Below are 17,219 nucleotides of genomic sequence, written 5' to 3'. Positions count from 1 at the left end.
TTTGTTTAAATAAGCTGTAGAGAAGCATGTTTTATAACATATCCAGTATACTTAACTGGGTCCAGATTCCATTTTAGAAATTACATCCATTAGGCAAACACTTTATCATTTCTTGTAACAAAGAAAAACATGTTTGCACAGCTAATGAGGTTGATGTTCTGTTCATGAAAACTTGTATTACTTTTTCCTTTTGTAAAGATGTTTAAAAAAACCTGAGTTATAAATTCAAATGTAAGTTCTTTTATGTACTTAAGATCAGCTTTATGGCCTTCATGAATGAAAACAAGTATTCTTATGACTGCATTGACATGATTTTTTGTCTAGCTTTGTTTTGATACCAGCTTGCAGACTTGAATGTAGCACAAGTATTTTCGGTGTAATGTATTGAGGAAAAAAGCAAAGTGCCTATTCCAAATACAGAGCTAGAGAAAGAAAATTCAGATCCCATGTTTACAGCTGCTGAAGCATTTTAAACATAAATATTTATAACCTGCAGTTATTAAATCTGCCCTGTTTGGTTTTTAAAATAAACAACCAAACAAAAAGCCCTATGTATTTGATGATTCTTCTCAGATTGTAATGTTGAAAACAGTTATGTCATTAGAACAAAGCTGTGCTGTTACAGAAATACTGAGCAATATACCTTCAGGTCTCAGTTATTTTGCTTTCCTGGCTGTAGATTTCTTACTGTCACACAAGCCACTGCTGTATTTTCAATTATGTATCCTTCCCCTTGGTGTTCTCATTTTGTCATTCCTAAAATAGTCCCATTGCTATGCAGGAATTATTCCTTGAGCAGTTTTTCCTTACTGCCTGTAAGGGCATCAACACATAAAACAGCATAACTCACATCTTGTTCTACTTTTAGAGCGATATATTTTGCTGCTTACTCAAACTGCAAGGAAAAGTTGAACAATATTTTCAATCCAGATTCTACCCAGGTACACATGATTTCAGCTGGTGTGGCAGGTAAGGATCTGTAACTTTATAGCTTCATTCTACAGTCCCAGTGACAAATGAGAGTTGGTTGTAAATGTGTGTGGGGAAAAAAAGCAGAATGTTTGGTAGCTGAATGACTTCTTTTGGTAGCTGTTACCTGTTTTGGCCCCTTGTTATAAGGCACTTGGAGAAATATGCGCAAGAAACATTGCACTTAGTGTTAATGAAAATCTTTAAACTGTGAGAATAATCTTTACAAGGAAAACTTGCATGCCTGCTCCCTCAGTTGTAAATTTGTGACACAAAAACTGAATGCTTTAAACACAGTAGCTATCTGTTCTGCAAACTATAAACAGCACTGTGTGCATTGAACTTAGGCTAATTCTTAATCTATTTTTTATGCTCATGTTTTCTGTTGCAGCTTTATATGTCTGACCTATTTTTGTCTTTCTGAAATATGCCTCCAGATTTGTATAACTATATGTAACAGTTGTCCATCTTCCCCCTCCAGACATCCTTTGCTCAAACACTGATCTATGTGAAGTTTATTCCACCACTAAAGTGACATAGAAGAGCAGATTTCCATCATATTCATATATTTTCTCTGAAACTGAATTCCTTTAATCTACCATGTAACTCCAGTATATTTTAGCAATTGACAGTACTTGTTGTTACTTAACTTACATGTTTTGTGTTTTGGGGATTGTTAATGAGGAATTAAAGGTTCTGATAACAGACTTAACCTGAAAAAATTGAGCTCACAATTTGCCCGTGGCTGCCTGTGTTTTCTATACAGAAACAAATTTTAAGAAGTTTTTCTGCATGGGTCATGGATAATCACGGATGAATTCTGCAGTATTATTATAGGCTTTTGAATTTTCTAATTCATGCCAAATTTCACAGTCAATGGGCTGCCCAGGATGTTGACAAAAAAATGATCAGAATAACTTCTGTTTAATACTTGCTAATGATCTATTACAAAGAAATTGTTATATACCATAGTAAATTTAAGTGACATTAGCTTCTTAGTTAAATAATACGCTAATGCTTAGCTCCATCATATAAGAAGTGTGGTGGCAGTATTTAATCTTTCAAGTTAAAGACATGAGGACAGCCATTTATCTTAAACAGGCAAAATAGAGTTCTCAAATGATAGAGTATTTCTCCCCACCTACCAGCATGTGTTTTATTTGTGAGTAGCATGAAGTGGGACGAGTTTCATGAAAAGTTGATCCTAATCACTTCAGAAACCCTAATTATAGAATTATTTTTTCTTGTCTTCAGCTGTTTGTTAAGAGAATAAAGCAAAAAATTGAATTCTAAAGGGGGAAAATGTATGCATGCTAGGGAGGGAGGATTAGTGTATCCTCAGTTGAAGATCATACTGTAAAACTCATGCATTACTACAAACAAATGAGGAGTTGGTTTTCTGTACCTTTGGAATTTATCGCCCTCTATCGATAACAACAAGAACTTTTGTGGAGTTGTGGTGTGGTGACTTTCCAAGGACTTGCAGACCCAGTTTTTCAAGGAGTTCTGTATGTGCCTGTTGACTTGCTTCCCTTTCAGAAGATTGTATTTTGCATTTGCAATTAAGACTGCTGCTAAATGTAGGCTGAGGTAAATGTATTTTAGCCCAAACTGCTATTTGCTTTTTTTACAGTCACTTTATTATTGAACATTTATGTGGCTGTTATCTTTCTCACACTTATCTAGTTCTGCAGTTGTGTTCTTAACCTATATAACTAATATAACTGAATGCCTAGTGCAGGTTCATGCTGCAGGTCATGTTTCTTTTGTATATTCCAGACATTCTCTGGAAGACCTGTACAAGAAGGTTCTTTTACAAAGAATTTCTTGGCACTCAGTACGACTGCTGTTTTGATAAACGTGTAAAGGACTGTACTTATAAACAGTGTGTTAACTGTTTTTTTGGGGAACATGCTAACCTTGTTTTTATAATTCTGATATATTTCAGACAATGCACTTAAACCACCTGTTAAGTTTTACCAGCAAGGTTTGTATTGCGATGTGATGCAAATCATCTCAAGGAAATGGCAAAAGAACAGGGGCAAAATCAAATGAGACCTCCTAACTGCTTGACTTAAAGAGGTTAACAGAAGTTTGCTGTAATATGTTTGGGAACCTAAAATTGCAGAATTGGCAAGCTGGATAAGCACTACAACTAGCAGAAATAATCAGTATTCATTTTTCTTTTGCAGCTGCCATTGGTTTCAGTAAGGAAATGAGTGTCTCAGTCTTAATTAAGAGGTTTTTGATGCCTAATGAGCATGAGGTGGTGTTTGCACTTACCAAACTTTTCTTATAGGTTGAAAAATACAATGATGCAAACATGCAGTTTAAAAAAAAATCTGTAAGTTATCCATAGCTTTATTTCATTAATATGTTGTATGAAAGCACTGTAAGCAGTGAACTGCAGTAAACTCGAAATACTGCTTGCTTGTATTGATGTTAATATGTAAATATCCCATACTAGACTAATATTATTGCACAGTAGATTACTTTATACATATGGCATTTTTGGAAGCAAGAAACTGAGGTACAGTATTATAGACCTTGGTTTTAGGCTTGATTCTTCCTTCCCAAAATGAAGCAGACATCGTTGGTTTTATTTACACTTCAGTACATTTGCTTTTTTTCTGTGGAGGGTGAATTATGCTACATATTAGTAACTGATGCCTTATGCAATTAGAAAATATTTTTCTTTTGTTGTGTGCTAGTTTCCACAATATAATTTGCATCACCTTCATCTCTAAAATATCAGTGTATCCCCCATGAAGTATTAAATTACTTTTTGCTTACCGCCTGACATATCACACGATTCTTACTGAAAGCTCAGACAGTGAGTGGATCTGAAGCATGCATACAAGAATGAGTGTTTGCTGTGTGAAGGTAGTTTCTCTGTACATTCCAAAGTTAGGCTAAATTTTCAGATTCACTGTGAATTCTGCCTTCTCATTTCACTAGCTCAGTATCTTTTATTCCAGCAGAGAACAAAAACTTAAGAACTGAATGGGGTGCTTGATTCCTGTATGGCTTTCTGATTTGCTTTTTAATGATTAATAGCATCATTCAGGCAATATTGTTGCAAATCTGCTTCAAAACTTACTTTGCCTGAAGTACTATTGCTGTTCTTTTTGTAACTCTACTAGCAAACAAACCCAACCAATGCTAGCGTAGATTTTTTTTTTGGGACTGCTTTCTTAGCAAAGATAACATGTAACTTTTTAGTGTACACAGTTAACTAAATACCAAAATGTGTATTTTACTGATTGCTGATTATTGACACTAGAAACTTCGATTTCATAAGGCATCTACCTTGCTTTTTCAGTCCTGAGGCAGGCAGGCTTTTTTTTTTTGAATGATATTTGGGAGGGTGTGGGAAAGGAGGAGGGTTCACTTACCCATCTCATACATAGGTAAGTATTTGGAGATGTAAAATTGAACTGCTGCAAATGAGCAGAAATTTCAGTACTCAGTGCATTTTATGCAACTATTTTATTATCTGTGGCCTGTTCTGATTATTTTTCTTTCTTTTTTTCCTAAACTTTTACCTGAAAAAAGTTAGATCTCAAAATAATTCACAAACCCTTCCAATGGGATTCGATTTGTACACATGTGTCTGATGAGGTCACTGCTTGTTGTTATGATACAGAAAAGCCTGTGTCTATTTTAGGCATTTACTGTACATTTCTCCCGTGAAAAGAGTGAGATCGTGTCATCTCATGCTCCCCATCCGCAGGTCACTTCCTGCAGAAATATGGACTAACTTAAACCTCGTGAGTACTGAACTGAGCGTCTCTTGCAGCCTCTAGTGTAAGAACCACACGTTGGGTTTGTAATATCTATTAAATAAACAAATTAAGGGGAATTCACTTTCATTATCTTGAATACACATTGTGTGCATTGTGCAAAGACAACACTTCTCCTGAACTCTGTTGAATTAATTTTTTCTGTGCGGTTCAGGGAAAGGTGGAAAATACCTTTCACTGATAGCTGCTACTTTTACTTAGCTCTGTTGGCTAATTCAATGTCCCTTCCTGAGTCAAACAAGGCTTTTTTATTTTTTGAGTGTCCCAGAGCTGCCTTTAAAATGCTGCAGCTGATATTTGTTGTCACGTTATTTTGAAGACCTCTTTTTTTCTTTTTCTTTTTAATATGTCTACAGTCTCTTTTCTGTCTTTCTGTTTTCTCTTTTGGTTTGTTTTTATTTTACTATTTTGGATTTCTGATTCAGCATTCCATATTCATGTGCGTCTGTATCAATTACATTGGCTTATAGATTTAAAAATACATATAACTTCTGAAATATGATGCATAAATAGGAATACCTGGGATCTTACCTGTCATTAGCTGATGTAGCTCAAAAAGTTGATTGAGATAGCATTTTCAATCTGAAACTTGGATAGGAATTCACAGAACAAACTAAAACATAGAAGTGCAGGAGTTTCTGGTATTGCCAGATTGATCTGCATTTGTAATGAAATCTTAATCTCTTGAGGATATATCACATTGACAAAGTTAAAATAACGAATGAGAGCTGCTTAGTAGTTGCTGGGAATCCTTCACCTTCATTTTTTAAGCAATACTTACGATATAGGCTTTCTGTATTTGTAAAGAAAAGCTTATCAAAGATCCCAAAATTCTGGATATTTATATTTTGGAGCCTCTTGAGGGCAGCATCACTCAACTTTTTATTTTTCTTTTACTGACTGTATTTTTACTACTTCTAAGAATTGAGTTTTGTGGTTGTTTCATGTTGAAACCTGAGTTGCTGGAGGCTCTTTGATTTGAAAGCTTTGATGGAGCTCTCATGCTGCTTGGGCTTATGGCAGCCCTGGGGATAAAATGGCTTTTGCTAGATGTCTGAGCCTACAGTTAGCAGTGCTGTTCTTAAATAATGTGTACAGCAACTCAAGGAGAACATGTTTGGACAAAGTAGGCTGTGTCCTGTGCCAGCCACCATTCACTGGCCATTTCCAGTATATTCCTTCTCAGCCTGCCTTGAAGAATGAGGCTGCTGCTCTGGACAAATGCTATCACTCAGATATTGCCTCTGATCTCATCTTTGTTTCCTGTAACAAATAAAGCATCTTTAGAAGCCAGTTATTTGGGCTGAATAGGAAAGAGAAAGTACTGAGCTAATAGTACTGCAAAACACAGTATTACATTAATGAAATTCCAGAGCGTGTACCTGAGATAAATAGGAATGCAAAAGTATTTTGGTCTTGTTCAACTTATCAAACATCTCAAATTAAGAAGGGATTTTAGAATGGATCTTACCTTTAAGAGAAGCCTTCTCCTGGAATATGTGTGTGGTAGGGGAAGTTAGTTATTTTCCCCACTTATTGCAAAGTGTCTGTTTCAGTCACGTTCACTTCTAGTATCCAACAGGAACTGTACCTGTGGAAAACCTCTGATTTGAGGTAGGAAAATGAAAATGCAAAATTTACATTTAGTTCAGTTTGGGGTCAAGTGCTGCTGGAATCAGTGGAATTCCTGTGCTATAGTGTGGCAGACAGGTTCAGAAAGGCTCAAACTGGTTGAACTGCAGAATGTTTTTTTTGCAGATGTTATGTTTTTAAATCGTCCAGTGCCTATTAGATAAGTCCCTGATGGTTTTTAGGTTTCACGTAATTATTTGAAGTGTGTGAAATGCAGGTATAAAACACTTCTGGCTTGTTAGGATTTCATCCTATGGAAGGTTATATGTTATCTTGACATAGAAAAAATAAGTAGTGTATCAAAAAAGCATCAGCCAAAAGCCTGTATGATCCATGCAGTGAGTTCACAGGAAGTTATTTAGTTTTAATTTAGTCAATTAAAAAATATATTTAATCACTGAAATTGCTGAGGCGTTCTTGCTGTTTTGGCACAGAAATGTGACTCACTTTTAGTAGCTTCTAAACCCCATAGTTTGTCTTAAAGCTGTAACTGAAATTCCTCATTGATCTATTGAAGAGTTCTGGGGGCAGGAGCAGAACAGAGCTTAAAAACAGTTAAGATCCCCTGGCATTTCTCAGAGTATTGCAGTAATTTGTGTGCAGTGTAAACATAGATTGTGATTAAACAGAAGTAACTGGTATGCAAGCAGTTCTACTAAATATATATATTTATGTAAGCTGTTAATGATATCCATAAACAAGCCTATTGATACCCTGTTACTTGTATAAGCATTTTGTACCAGGTATGCACTGAACAAGATAACTCTTTGTTGCTTTCCCACAACCCCAGTCCATTCCCTTGCAGGAGGGCAGCATGTCTTTGTAGTGATATGCAAGTGATGTGTGCCACTTAGCAAGCAGCTGTCTAAATTTATCATCTCTTGCCTGGCCATGTTCCAGTCGTTCCCTTTTCCTTCTCTCTTCTGCAGACATGTCACCTCATTAATGGTGCACGTGTGGTATTACAACTCTAGATGGTTTGTTGTTTTTTTTTTTTCAGAGCTGCCTTTCACTTTGCTCTTTCTCTCTCCACGGTTGTGCAGAAGTAAGAGTGTTTCTTACTTCTTTTTTTTTCTTTTTTCTCTCTTTTTTTTTTATTTTGTCTTTTTTCTTTTCCTTTTTCTTTAGTGGACTGAAAATCAAAGCTTTAACCCATAGCCCTGATGCAAGTCCAAATAGTTGCTGTCTGTCTGGATAGTTAGAAGTCATACTATTTACTTTAACAATTTAAACACTCATATGCTTGTAAAAGTATTCCTGGCAATCAACAATCTGCTTTGAATGCAAAATAAGACATTAGCTCTTAAATTTAACTTCTCTTTATAGTTCACTATTAAAAGGTCTCTTAACTTACAGTAATACATGCCTTTTAACTGCACTGAAAGTAGTATTTATTCAGTTTGCATGCTTTTAAACTCGGATTGTATTTCAGAGAGTAAGTTAAATTGACACAATGCTTTATACTATATCAAATTGCTATAGCTGTATCTGCAGTGTGTTCTTACTGAAATGTTTTCCAAGTTAATTGGCTAATATTAGACTAGTTTTGATATTCTAAGGTGTCAAAAAAGGGTTGGTATAATTACATAGGCATAGAAATATACACAGTTTGGCTTATTTTATATGGGGAATCTCTTGCTAAGAGTAAATTTTAAAATCATTATGTAAAATTTTAAAAAAGTTAAATGTTTTTTGGCTTTACGGATTCATAAAATATCAGTAAAAGGTTACAGTGGGTACTTCCTAAAAATCAGTATAGTCCGAGTTTTTGCATCCTACCTTACCATGTGCGTTTCAAACTTAGCTGCAGTTGCTTTTATGGTACTGTCACATCTAACTCTTCCATTTTTAAATATTAGGTTTCACTGCGATCACAATGACCAATCCCATTTGGCTAGTAAAGACACGATTACAGCTTGATGCAAGGTAAGAATCTTACAAGAATCTACTAGTAAAAATCTACAAATTAAAACTGGAAATATTTCTGTTGTGATAATACTGTGCTTAAATGCTGGGGATCTTTTCTGCTGTTCAGAATGGGTTGACTCTTTCAATATTCACAATTTTGAATTGGAAAGTTGGCGCTGATCAAGTTACAATTACGAGTTACACCATCATTTTTCTCTATTAGTCTGTTCTGTGGTGTGCTTGAGGCGCTCTAGTAAACTGGCCAGCCAATTAGGAATGAATTACAAGGTAATCAATCTGATTAAAACATTATTCTTCCAGCCTCATGCTTACGTTTTCCTTCAGTAACACGTTCATTTTCTTTCTGCTGAGGTTCCTCTCAAAACTCCCAGTGATCCTGTTAAGAAAGTGTTTGGGGCTTTGAAACAATGTTGAGGCTCTCACATCATAACAACTACTTACAGCAGTCTGTATCAGTTCACCCATCCAGGCGCACAAGAAAGTTGTGGCTTGGGATATTCTTGGAGCTGAAGACGTAGATCCAGCTGCTTTTCTTGCCAGTTGTTCTTCAACTCTTCCAATCCCATCAGCAAATCAGAGCCAGAAGCATTACCTGCTGTGGAGTATTTGCCACCTTGCTCAGTCAAGTTCAGATTCACAGTTGTGTATACTTGTCCCACTCTTTTTCTTAAAGTTGGGCTTTGCTGCTGTCTGGTACTGCAGTTTCAGACCATCAGGGTTTAAATTCTGCCATCTAGTGATGCCTCATTTTATTTTCATACATCTGTCTTGCTTGGATAGCATCCATATGACTCATAATAATATCTTAGAAGGTATTTGCTGTTATATTCTGTGCAACTTGCTCATTCAGGAGACCTCTGCTGGCAGAATTTGTATGCTGCAAGTGCGTGCACTCCGTGCTGCACTGAAGCATGTATGTATCATCATAAGGGCTTTGCAGAGTTGTGTACAATCATAAATCTTTCCATATGCACAATTCAATTCAGCATGTCAGCTAAAATGAGAGTTAGATTTATTTACCCAAATACTCATTGATGCTATCTAGTATAACTTGACTTGGGTTTATAGTTTTTGTTTTGACATATGAAAATAAGAAGCAAGAGGCTAAGGATGAAGATTTTATTGTCCTTCAAGTCTAGTATGCATATCACAAAGACTAATGAGTATGTGCCTTGACATCAGCTGTGGCTTACTTCAATCAGATAGACTGCCTGTGTTCTATTGTTTTGTAGACCCTCTTTAGATATCAGTTGTTTGCTGATAGCTGTGATGTGAGGGCTGCTATTTGAATCATAGCTGCTCTCTGCTCTTTTCATGTTCAGTGCCTCAAAACCGTATATTCCTAAAGGCTTTACTGCAAAACCTGCACTTCTAGAACAGGATGTAATTGCTATGCTGTAGAATCTGTTTATTTGAAGCATATTTTAAGGAAAAATCCTTTCATTATGCAGAAGAAAATCATCAGATTTTTCACAAATCCCTGACCTCTACAGTTCATTTGGGAGCCTGTTTTTTCAGGCAATTTCGCTCTTTGTTCTGTAAGATTGTGGGAAGCCTGGAGTTATTCAATTCATCTGTATGACATTTTTCCTTAATCATACCATATGAAGTTTGGCTTGGATTCATTGTAATGTCTTACTTGTGTTCACTTCCAAATTGAGTGTCTTCACTTAAATGTCAAGATTAGAATCTCTCAACGTTGGTGTGAGTTATTTCCTAAGTCCTCTTGTCACTCAGAATACCTGCTTAATTATTTTCTAATCTCAAATTGCACCAGTTTGATATCTGTCTTGTTCTTTTCTTCCTAGGAACCGTGGAGAAAAACGAATGAGTGCTTTTGAATGTGTCCGAAAAGTTTATCGATCAGATGGTATTAAAGGCTTTTACAGAGGAATGTCGGCATCCTATGCAGGCATATCTGAGACTGTTATTCATTTTGTTATTTATGAGAGCATTAAGAGAAAACTACTGGAACATAAGACTGCTTCTGCCATGGACAATGAGGATGAATCAGCAAAAGAAGCTTCGGACTTTGTTGGAATGATGATGGCTGCTGCCACTTCTAAAACTTGTGCAACATCAATAGCATATCCCCATGGTAAGAGGGACTTGTGTAGTTGAGAGCCTGACTCAGTGTGATCAAATTGAGTCTTTCAAGTGATTTGTAGCTGACTGACTCACTTGCTCAAGAACAATTTTTGTCTAATGCTATTCACAGCACATTCAGTGAGTCAACGTGAGTGTAATATTTGGAAACAAAAATAATTTTAAATGGAATTATACAATGGTTGGTTTTTGTTGATGTTTATTTTTCCCAGGGATTTGCCAGGGTATGGTCTGAAGTGCTTAGGGAGATGGAATTTTTTAACTTGGAATCTGTGTACCCAGGAATTTCGTGTAACTCAGTGAGGGACTGTGGTAGTTTACCACCAGTAAGTAGCTAAGCACCAATGCACCGCTTTCTTACTCTTCCTCCTTAGAAAAACGGGGAGAAAATATAATGGAATAAGCTCACAGGTTGAGATAAGGCCAAATAAACCCAATACAGAGAGAACAACTTCCTGGCTTGTAGGAAAATAGTGTGGTTTTTGGTTGCACTTGATTTTTCAGCAGAGTAGTTATGTATACATTAAGTTTATTGATGTATTGAGTACTTAATTTGTGACCATTTCCAAGCCGAAAAATACAGACTGTCCTCTTCTGGATTTTGACAAGTAAACTCCTCTTCTTTAGCTATATATTCAACAGTGCATAAGTGTTTAGTTTGTCTCTTACACATAGCTGATTTACTTCTGTTTGTCTTTTTTTTTTTTTTAAGAGCTTCTCTGATATTGAGAATCTGAAATGGGGGAATGGTTGACTTTTAATGTGAAATGGCTGGTTGGTTACTGGGAAAGATGATATCACAAACATAACCACATCTGGTTTCCTTTATACAGAAGTTGTACGAACAAGGCTAAGAGAAGAGGGAACAAAATACAGATCTTTCTTCCAGACATTATCTTTGCTTGTGCGAGAAGAAGGGTATGGATCCCTCTACCGAGGTTTAACTACACATCTGGTCAGACAGATTCCAAACACAGCTATCATGATGTCAACCTATGAAGTCGTAGTCTACTTGCTGGATGGATAGCAGCGTGACAAGTCTTTCTAGAGGAAGGCAGAAGACTGAAAGACTGGAGTGGACTACTGAATGCCAGATGCGGTGGGCAGAAGGAAAGTTGTATCAGGAACATGCAGATACGGACAAAATAGAAAGTTGATTGTAGGCAACTATAATTTTGCTGCCTTATTGTATGGTCTCTTAGCAATGTAACAAGTAGAAGCTGCCCCTTAGGGAATGCCTTTATGCATTTCTTTATTCAAAACTACTACTTTGTTTCCATCTGTTAATCTATAGACAAGGCTATTCAGTCATCTTCAGAGAGTTAATGTGTGAGGGAAAGGACATGGAACTTTTTGGGCAGCCTTATTCCCACCTTGTAATGATTGCTCTCAACCACATCCTTTTTGTTCTGTTCTACTGCACAGTAACATATTGGAAGAATGATGAGGATAATACTTCTATACTTTTCCATATCTGAAATTTTCATTCAGTTGTTCTGAATATTCATACAGAGACTGAGGTAGTCAGTGTGTAAAGCTTTCCATGTTGCTACCTCAAGAAATAGGGTATGGCACAGGGACCCAAAATGAATTACTTCTTCACTACAAATGGTGATACTTGTGTTGCATTTTTTCTTTTTAAATTTGAACAGTGTTCCAGATTGGTGAGAGAGAATCTGATTATTGAACTCTTCAGGTTATCAATTTCTTGATAACGGTGTATGCATACTTTTAGTTCTTGTGCATCACCGTTTTTCCTCTCTGAAGTTTTCCCCCCTTTTTAAAAAAGAGAGGCCTATGACACACCCTCCTGTATCATCAGTCTGTCAAGTTGCTTACACAGCCATGGGAGAACTTGCTGAATGCTACTTTATAGCCTCTCCAAAGGATGTTTACTGTTACAAGATATCTTTAACTAGCTCAGCTTACCATACGTGAAGACAGGATTAATTCAGAGTTTCGTGCAACTGCAGAACAGGCTGTTTTTATCCTAAAACTTCGGATAGAGCTTGACCTAGCTTACTGGTATCTACAGTTAAGTACAGGGAAAGATCATGCATCACGATGGTTGGAAGGACTAGAAAGCAGAAAAAGTTGGAGCTCTGATAAGTTTCTTTAGTGCAGACAACCTCTGTACAGAATAATGGAGAAGTAAATTTTTTTTTGTAAACATTCCCCCTGATAATTGCTGTATCATTTTTTTCCAGTTTGAGCCTATGTCAGAACAGCAGTTGACATGTAATCTTATCCTCCAGTTCTGAACATTCAAGCATTGTGTTTTGTTGCTTTATAAGCCAGCTGCGAAGATGTGTTGCATTCAGCAGCATGGCTTTGTTAATTCTGTCATAACTTACAATATTTTCCAAAATCATACAATTGTGTCAAAAACAGAAGTTTAATCTCATAAGAACTTGTGCAGGTTTCCAGACAAATCATTGAGTATCTGTCTGTCTACATCCATGATTCTAATGAGAAAGATGACCATTATAAAACTGGGGGCAATAGCTTTCTACACATGAATGCTGCTGCACTGGTATGACAGAACTGTGCTATCGACTCTTCCAGTGTGGTACTGCAGTATACTTAAACTCTGCATTGTGTGCAATGGCTTTCTTATGAATGACTCCTTATGCACTTTGTGGCCTTCTGGCTTGTGACTCTTCTTTCCCACTCTGGTTATCTGTAGTCAAACTGTGTTCAGTACATGCAGTTTGGTTTTAAACAAAGCATGTGGTTTGATTTCCATATAACTGCAGGATAAAGCATTTTCTGCTATAGACCTGTAGGATCTCTGTTGCAGTAGTTCTGTAGGCTGTACATAAAGGCTTGAAGCTTACGGAACAATTGGTCTGGCTTTTTCTTGTTCACTTTATTTTGACCCATGTAATGTTTTCCCCACTGTCAAAATATTTGAGTACTTCAAGTAAATGTACTAATTTCTTTTTCCTCTAAGAACCACTTATAGTGCACACTCAGTGACCTTGCAGTGGAATCTTGTCTGTATTGTCATCTTTGTCCTTGGACAATGTTGTCTTACCTTTTAAAGGCAGATACTGTGGTCTGTGATGTACCCACAAAGGTGAATTTGATGGTTTTAAAGAACTGAGGGGAATGCTGAAATGTATGTTCTAAAATTGGCCTCTCTAGGAGAAATCCAGAGTATTATTTGTGGCTCTGAGTTTCAAAGATTTACTGTGATACCATTATCCAGACAACTAAGTGCAGGACTAACTACTTACTGTAATTTCTGATCTATAAAAAGTGGATTACCCATCAGCTATCTTGAGTCAATTGAGAGAGCCAAACTTAAAATTGGCATGACAATTTTCAGCTTCGATGTTTGTGAATACAGTTAACATTTGCATTTGTCCAGGCTTTGTGCAGGTTACTCTCCTGTGGATTTTACTGAATGCAGTCTCCTTTGATCAGATGTACATCTCTTCCAGCAGCTCACTGGGTACCCTGTGTACCTTCTGGGTGAGATCAGTCCACTTGGAGTTGCTTTTAAAATAAAAATGCAAGCAAAGAATGCAAAAAGGACAATTAAATATGGGTGATAACAGCTAAAAATAGACAATCAGCTTGTAGTTCCACCTTGTTAAATAGGGGTTGAAGTAATGTTTTAGCCTTCAGGGGTGATCTTTTTATTTTGACTTATTTAAGGAAACAAAACTTAAACCCAGTTTCTTGGATTTTTGTTAAAGTACCAATACCTATAAAGTTACCTCTGCATAAAATATTTCCCAAAGATCTTTAAATTATTTATATTGTTTGCCTGATATTTAAAAACAAAAAAAGTAAAGGGAATAAGAACATGCTACATTAGTAATATCCTTAACTACAGAACTGAAAGGAGTGTGTTTAAACTTTCTTGTAACTTAAATGGTCATCTTAGTTTATGTTTGAGCATAGTGTATTTATATCACCTTTTTCCCTGCCAAAGATGCAAAGGTTTTGGAGGTCAGAAACAAGTCTCAGTAATTCGTTTCTCTCCATATATTTCCTTTGTTGTGATAGGCCCCTAAATATTACTGCAAGCTACTAATTTCGACTTGGCAACCAGTTAGTTTTGGGACACTGAGACTGCACTTTGCAGAACTTGCCAAAAGATGGCACTGGAGCACGCGTTGATCAGAGGGAAAAAGGGGCTTCTCTGCCAAGCTGTGTGTGACAGTGTGTGTGCTGCTTGTTGTTGGGTTTCTCCAGCATATTGAGGGGTGATGTGGCAAGGGTGGCCTGAGATTGGAAAAATTTGACCTCAGTGAGTGCAGTCATGTCTCACAGCCCCTCTGTTACCCCTTCTGTCCCTATAGTGCTGTGCTAACAACTGAGCTGTGTTGCAGCGGGCTGAACCCAGTGCTTAAACTGACCAATAGATCTGCTAGCATTTGTTCTTTTAAGTAGGTTTACACTAGAGTTTTATGGAGTTTGGTTATTTTAAGTGAATCATCAGCCTGTTCACTTCGATGTTGACGTTGCACCTATTTAGTTCCCTGTTTACATAATGCACTCCATATATTTCTTTGTAATTGAGATGTTTGTTAATGACATTTTCTGTTATGTTTTTGTTTCTATGATTACATTTGTAACATTCCTCAGACCTGTAGTATTTTAAAAGAATACTTCCAGATCCAAAATTTTGGAGAGCCTTTATATATATCGCTTCTTGTTTGAACTGTTCAAATTCAGAAAAAGCTGAACGCTGAAGTGTGCCTAGGTAAATGTGCTCCTTTTTTTTTTTTTCAGATTTGTCTGTAAAGATTTATGTAAGTTTTCAGTTCTTCTATTTAAGAAAGTCTGCCTACCCTGCATATGTGAACATAACTATGCCCTGAGAGTCATAGCTAAACACTCACAAAGGATAGTTTGAGAATACTTTCATACTCGTGAGGTTTGCTATTATTCTTGCATACATTCTTGGCTGTAAACTGTGTGCATTTACTCTGTATTTATATTGTTAACTCTTTTGTTTGGATTGCTTTAAACTTCAAAGCAAATTAAAATGACGTGCTTCTATTCAGATGTTGCCTTCTGTGATAAACTGTACTTTGATGTTTCTGATTTTTTATTATTGATATATACCAGTGCCTGGACAATTGTGATTAAAACAGAGCGATTCATTAGGAGATGACTGTGAATCATTTATATCATTTGCCCTTTTATATTGGCTGAGAAGAATGCATTTGTGTTGTACTTGTAACATTCATCCTTTGTTAGGAGTAATATTTCACATAAGTTTGTGGAGTATGTTCTTACAGTTAAATTCAGTTGTTTTTGTCTGTCAGCTGAGATTCTGTAACCAGCAATCAGAAAACTTGTGTCCATTTAAGATCCCATCCAGCACACAGTACTACTGGCAGAAATGAAGGGTGGTATGGAATGGATTATAACTGCTTTTGTAATGAAACATTATTAGATATCATTTCTTTCTAACAGCAGGTATTTGATATGAAGTCTATTGTTGGAATTTCCTCGTAAATCATTCTGCATAAATATAAGCAGGTTTTGTTTGCAGTTTATGCTGCATTCTGGCCTAGCCTTCCCCAGCGTGTTCTGAAACTGAATCCTTAGCAGTCTGTGGTGCAAACTTGATGTCACCAATTCCATTCTTTCAGCTGCTCACAAGTATTTCAAAATTCATATTGAAATAGCATGTGTATGATAACTTTCATTTCTTTTTTTTCTTCAGTAGGTGTTAATCTGAATTGACCTACCCTAATCTGCTTCTCAGACTTTTAGCATCGAGGTCATCCAAACTTAGAGGTGATTGGTCTGCTGGAATTTCTGCAGGCAACCCCTGTGCTTATGCGTGGCACATCTGAAATGAAACCTATCGTTGACATAATGGTAACTGTCTGCATATTGATCTCAAGCCCTCAGAGAGGCAAATTGGCAGGGTAGAACTCAGGTTAATTGTGTGGGGTTTTTTTGATGTTCATGTTACTTTACAACCCTTTCTACTTGAGTGGTTGTATTAAGCTTGGTCAAAAGGCATTTATGTAAAGGTATGTGAAATCCTAATTGAGTCATGGCATGGTGCTAATGCAGAGGTGATCAGCCATAGACACAACCTAAAAGAGTGTGAGACTTATTAAAGATCTCTAACAATTAAAGCCCATGAATTTGGTAATACAATTAAAAATTTTAAAAAAATGAAAAAGATACTTCCAAAAACAAATACTCATCAAATCTTCTTGGCATAGTTACCAGCCACTGTGCTTTAGGCTGACTCAATGTGATTAGTTTCTGTCAAAAGCAGGAAATGCTGGGACAGAAATCTGGTTCTAATGAACAAATTGGTACAAAAAAACCAGCAGTGTATTAAACTGGGGAAGATATACTTGCCTGTTTTAAATTTAGTATTGTATGGGATACTCTTAATGCTGATTTCACTAATGCAAATGTACTTGCTACTGATAGACTTGCGTGAAGTTAACTAGCTTTTAAAGGCAGTCTCCAGGTGGTGAATCTTAGCACTACTTCTGTGTGGATTTCTACCTAAAGGAGCATTTCCTACCTTAATTGTGGTGGTTTAGAAGTTGGTAGCTTTTTCTAATCTTGCTCCTGTGGCAGATGATTAGGATGGGATTGAGGATGGAACTGCTGAAATTACTGCCTCTGAAGTGCAAACAATTCCAAGCAGTCTATTCTGAGACTTCAGCATCCATCTAAAATTCTGAAAATAGGCATGTAAAGTGCAGGTCTGGCAGAAAATATTTTAAGAAATTTGATAATTAGAAACTAGATAAGGTACTACCAATATTAAAGAAGGAAAACAAA

General features: G+C 36.5%; 1 protein-coding gene across 2 annotated transcripts in view; it reads left to right on the top strand.

The window, feature by feature from the left end:
- The window catches only part of SLC25A36 (solute carrier family 25 member 36), a 30,978-nt gene extending 15,517 nt beyond the window's left edge, over positions 1-15,461 (top strand). The window contains exons 4-8 of one of the 2 annotated variants that reach the window (XM_090147210.1): positions 869-969; positions 7,405-7,449; positions 8,264-8,330; positions 10,142-10,431; positions 11,273-15,461. In XM_090147210.1, the coding sequence (XP_090003336.1) occupies positions 869-969; positions 7,405-7,449; positions 8,264-8,330; positions 10,142-10,431; positions 11,273-11,466 (697 nt within the window). In that variant the 3' untranslated portion in view covers positions 11,467-15,461. The remainder of the gene's footprint in view (positions 1-868; positions 970-7,404; positions 7,450-8,263; positions 8,331-10,141; positions 10,432-11,272) is intronic. The other variant, XM_031596402.2, reaches the window with a different exon arrangement.
- Positions 15,462-17,219: the final 1,758 nt, after the last annotated feature.

Source organism: Phasianus colchicus, chromosome 10, assembly GCF_987193195.1.
Source record: "Phasianus colchicus chromosome 10, bPhaCol1.hap1.1, whole genome shotgun sequence".
In the NCBI taxonomy this organism is placed as follows: domain Eukaryota; kingdom Metazoa; phylum Chordata; class Aves; order Galliformes; family Phasianidae; genus Phasianus; species Phasianus colchicus.
This window is presented reverse-complemented; position numbering and strand designations above follow the sequence as displayed.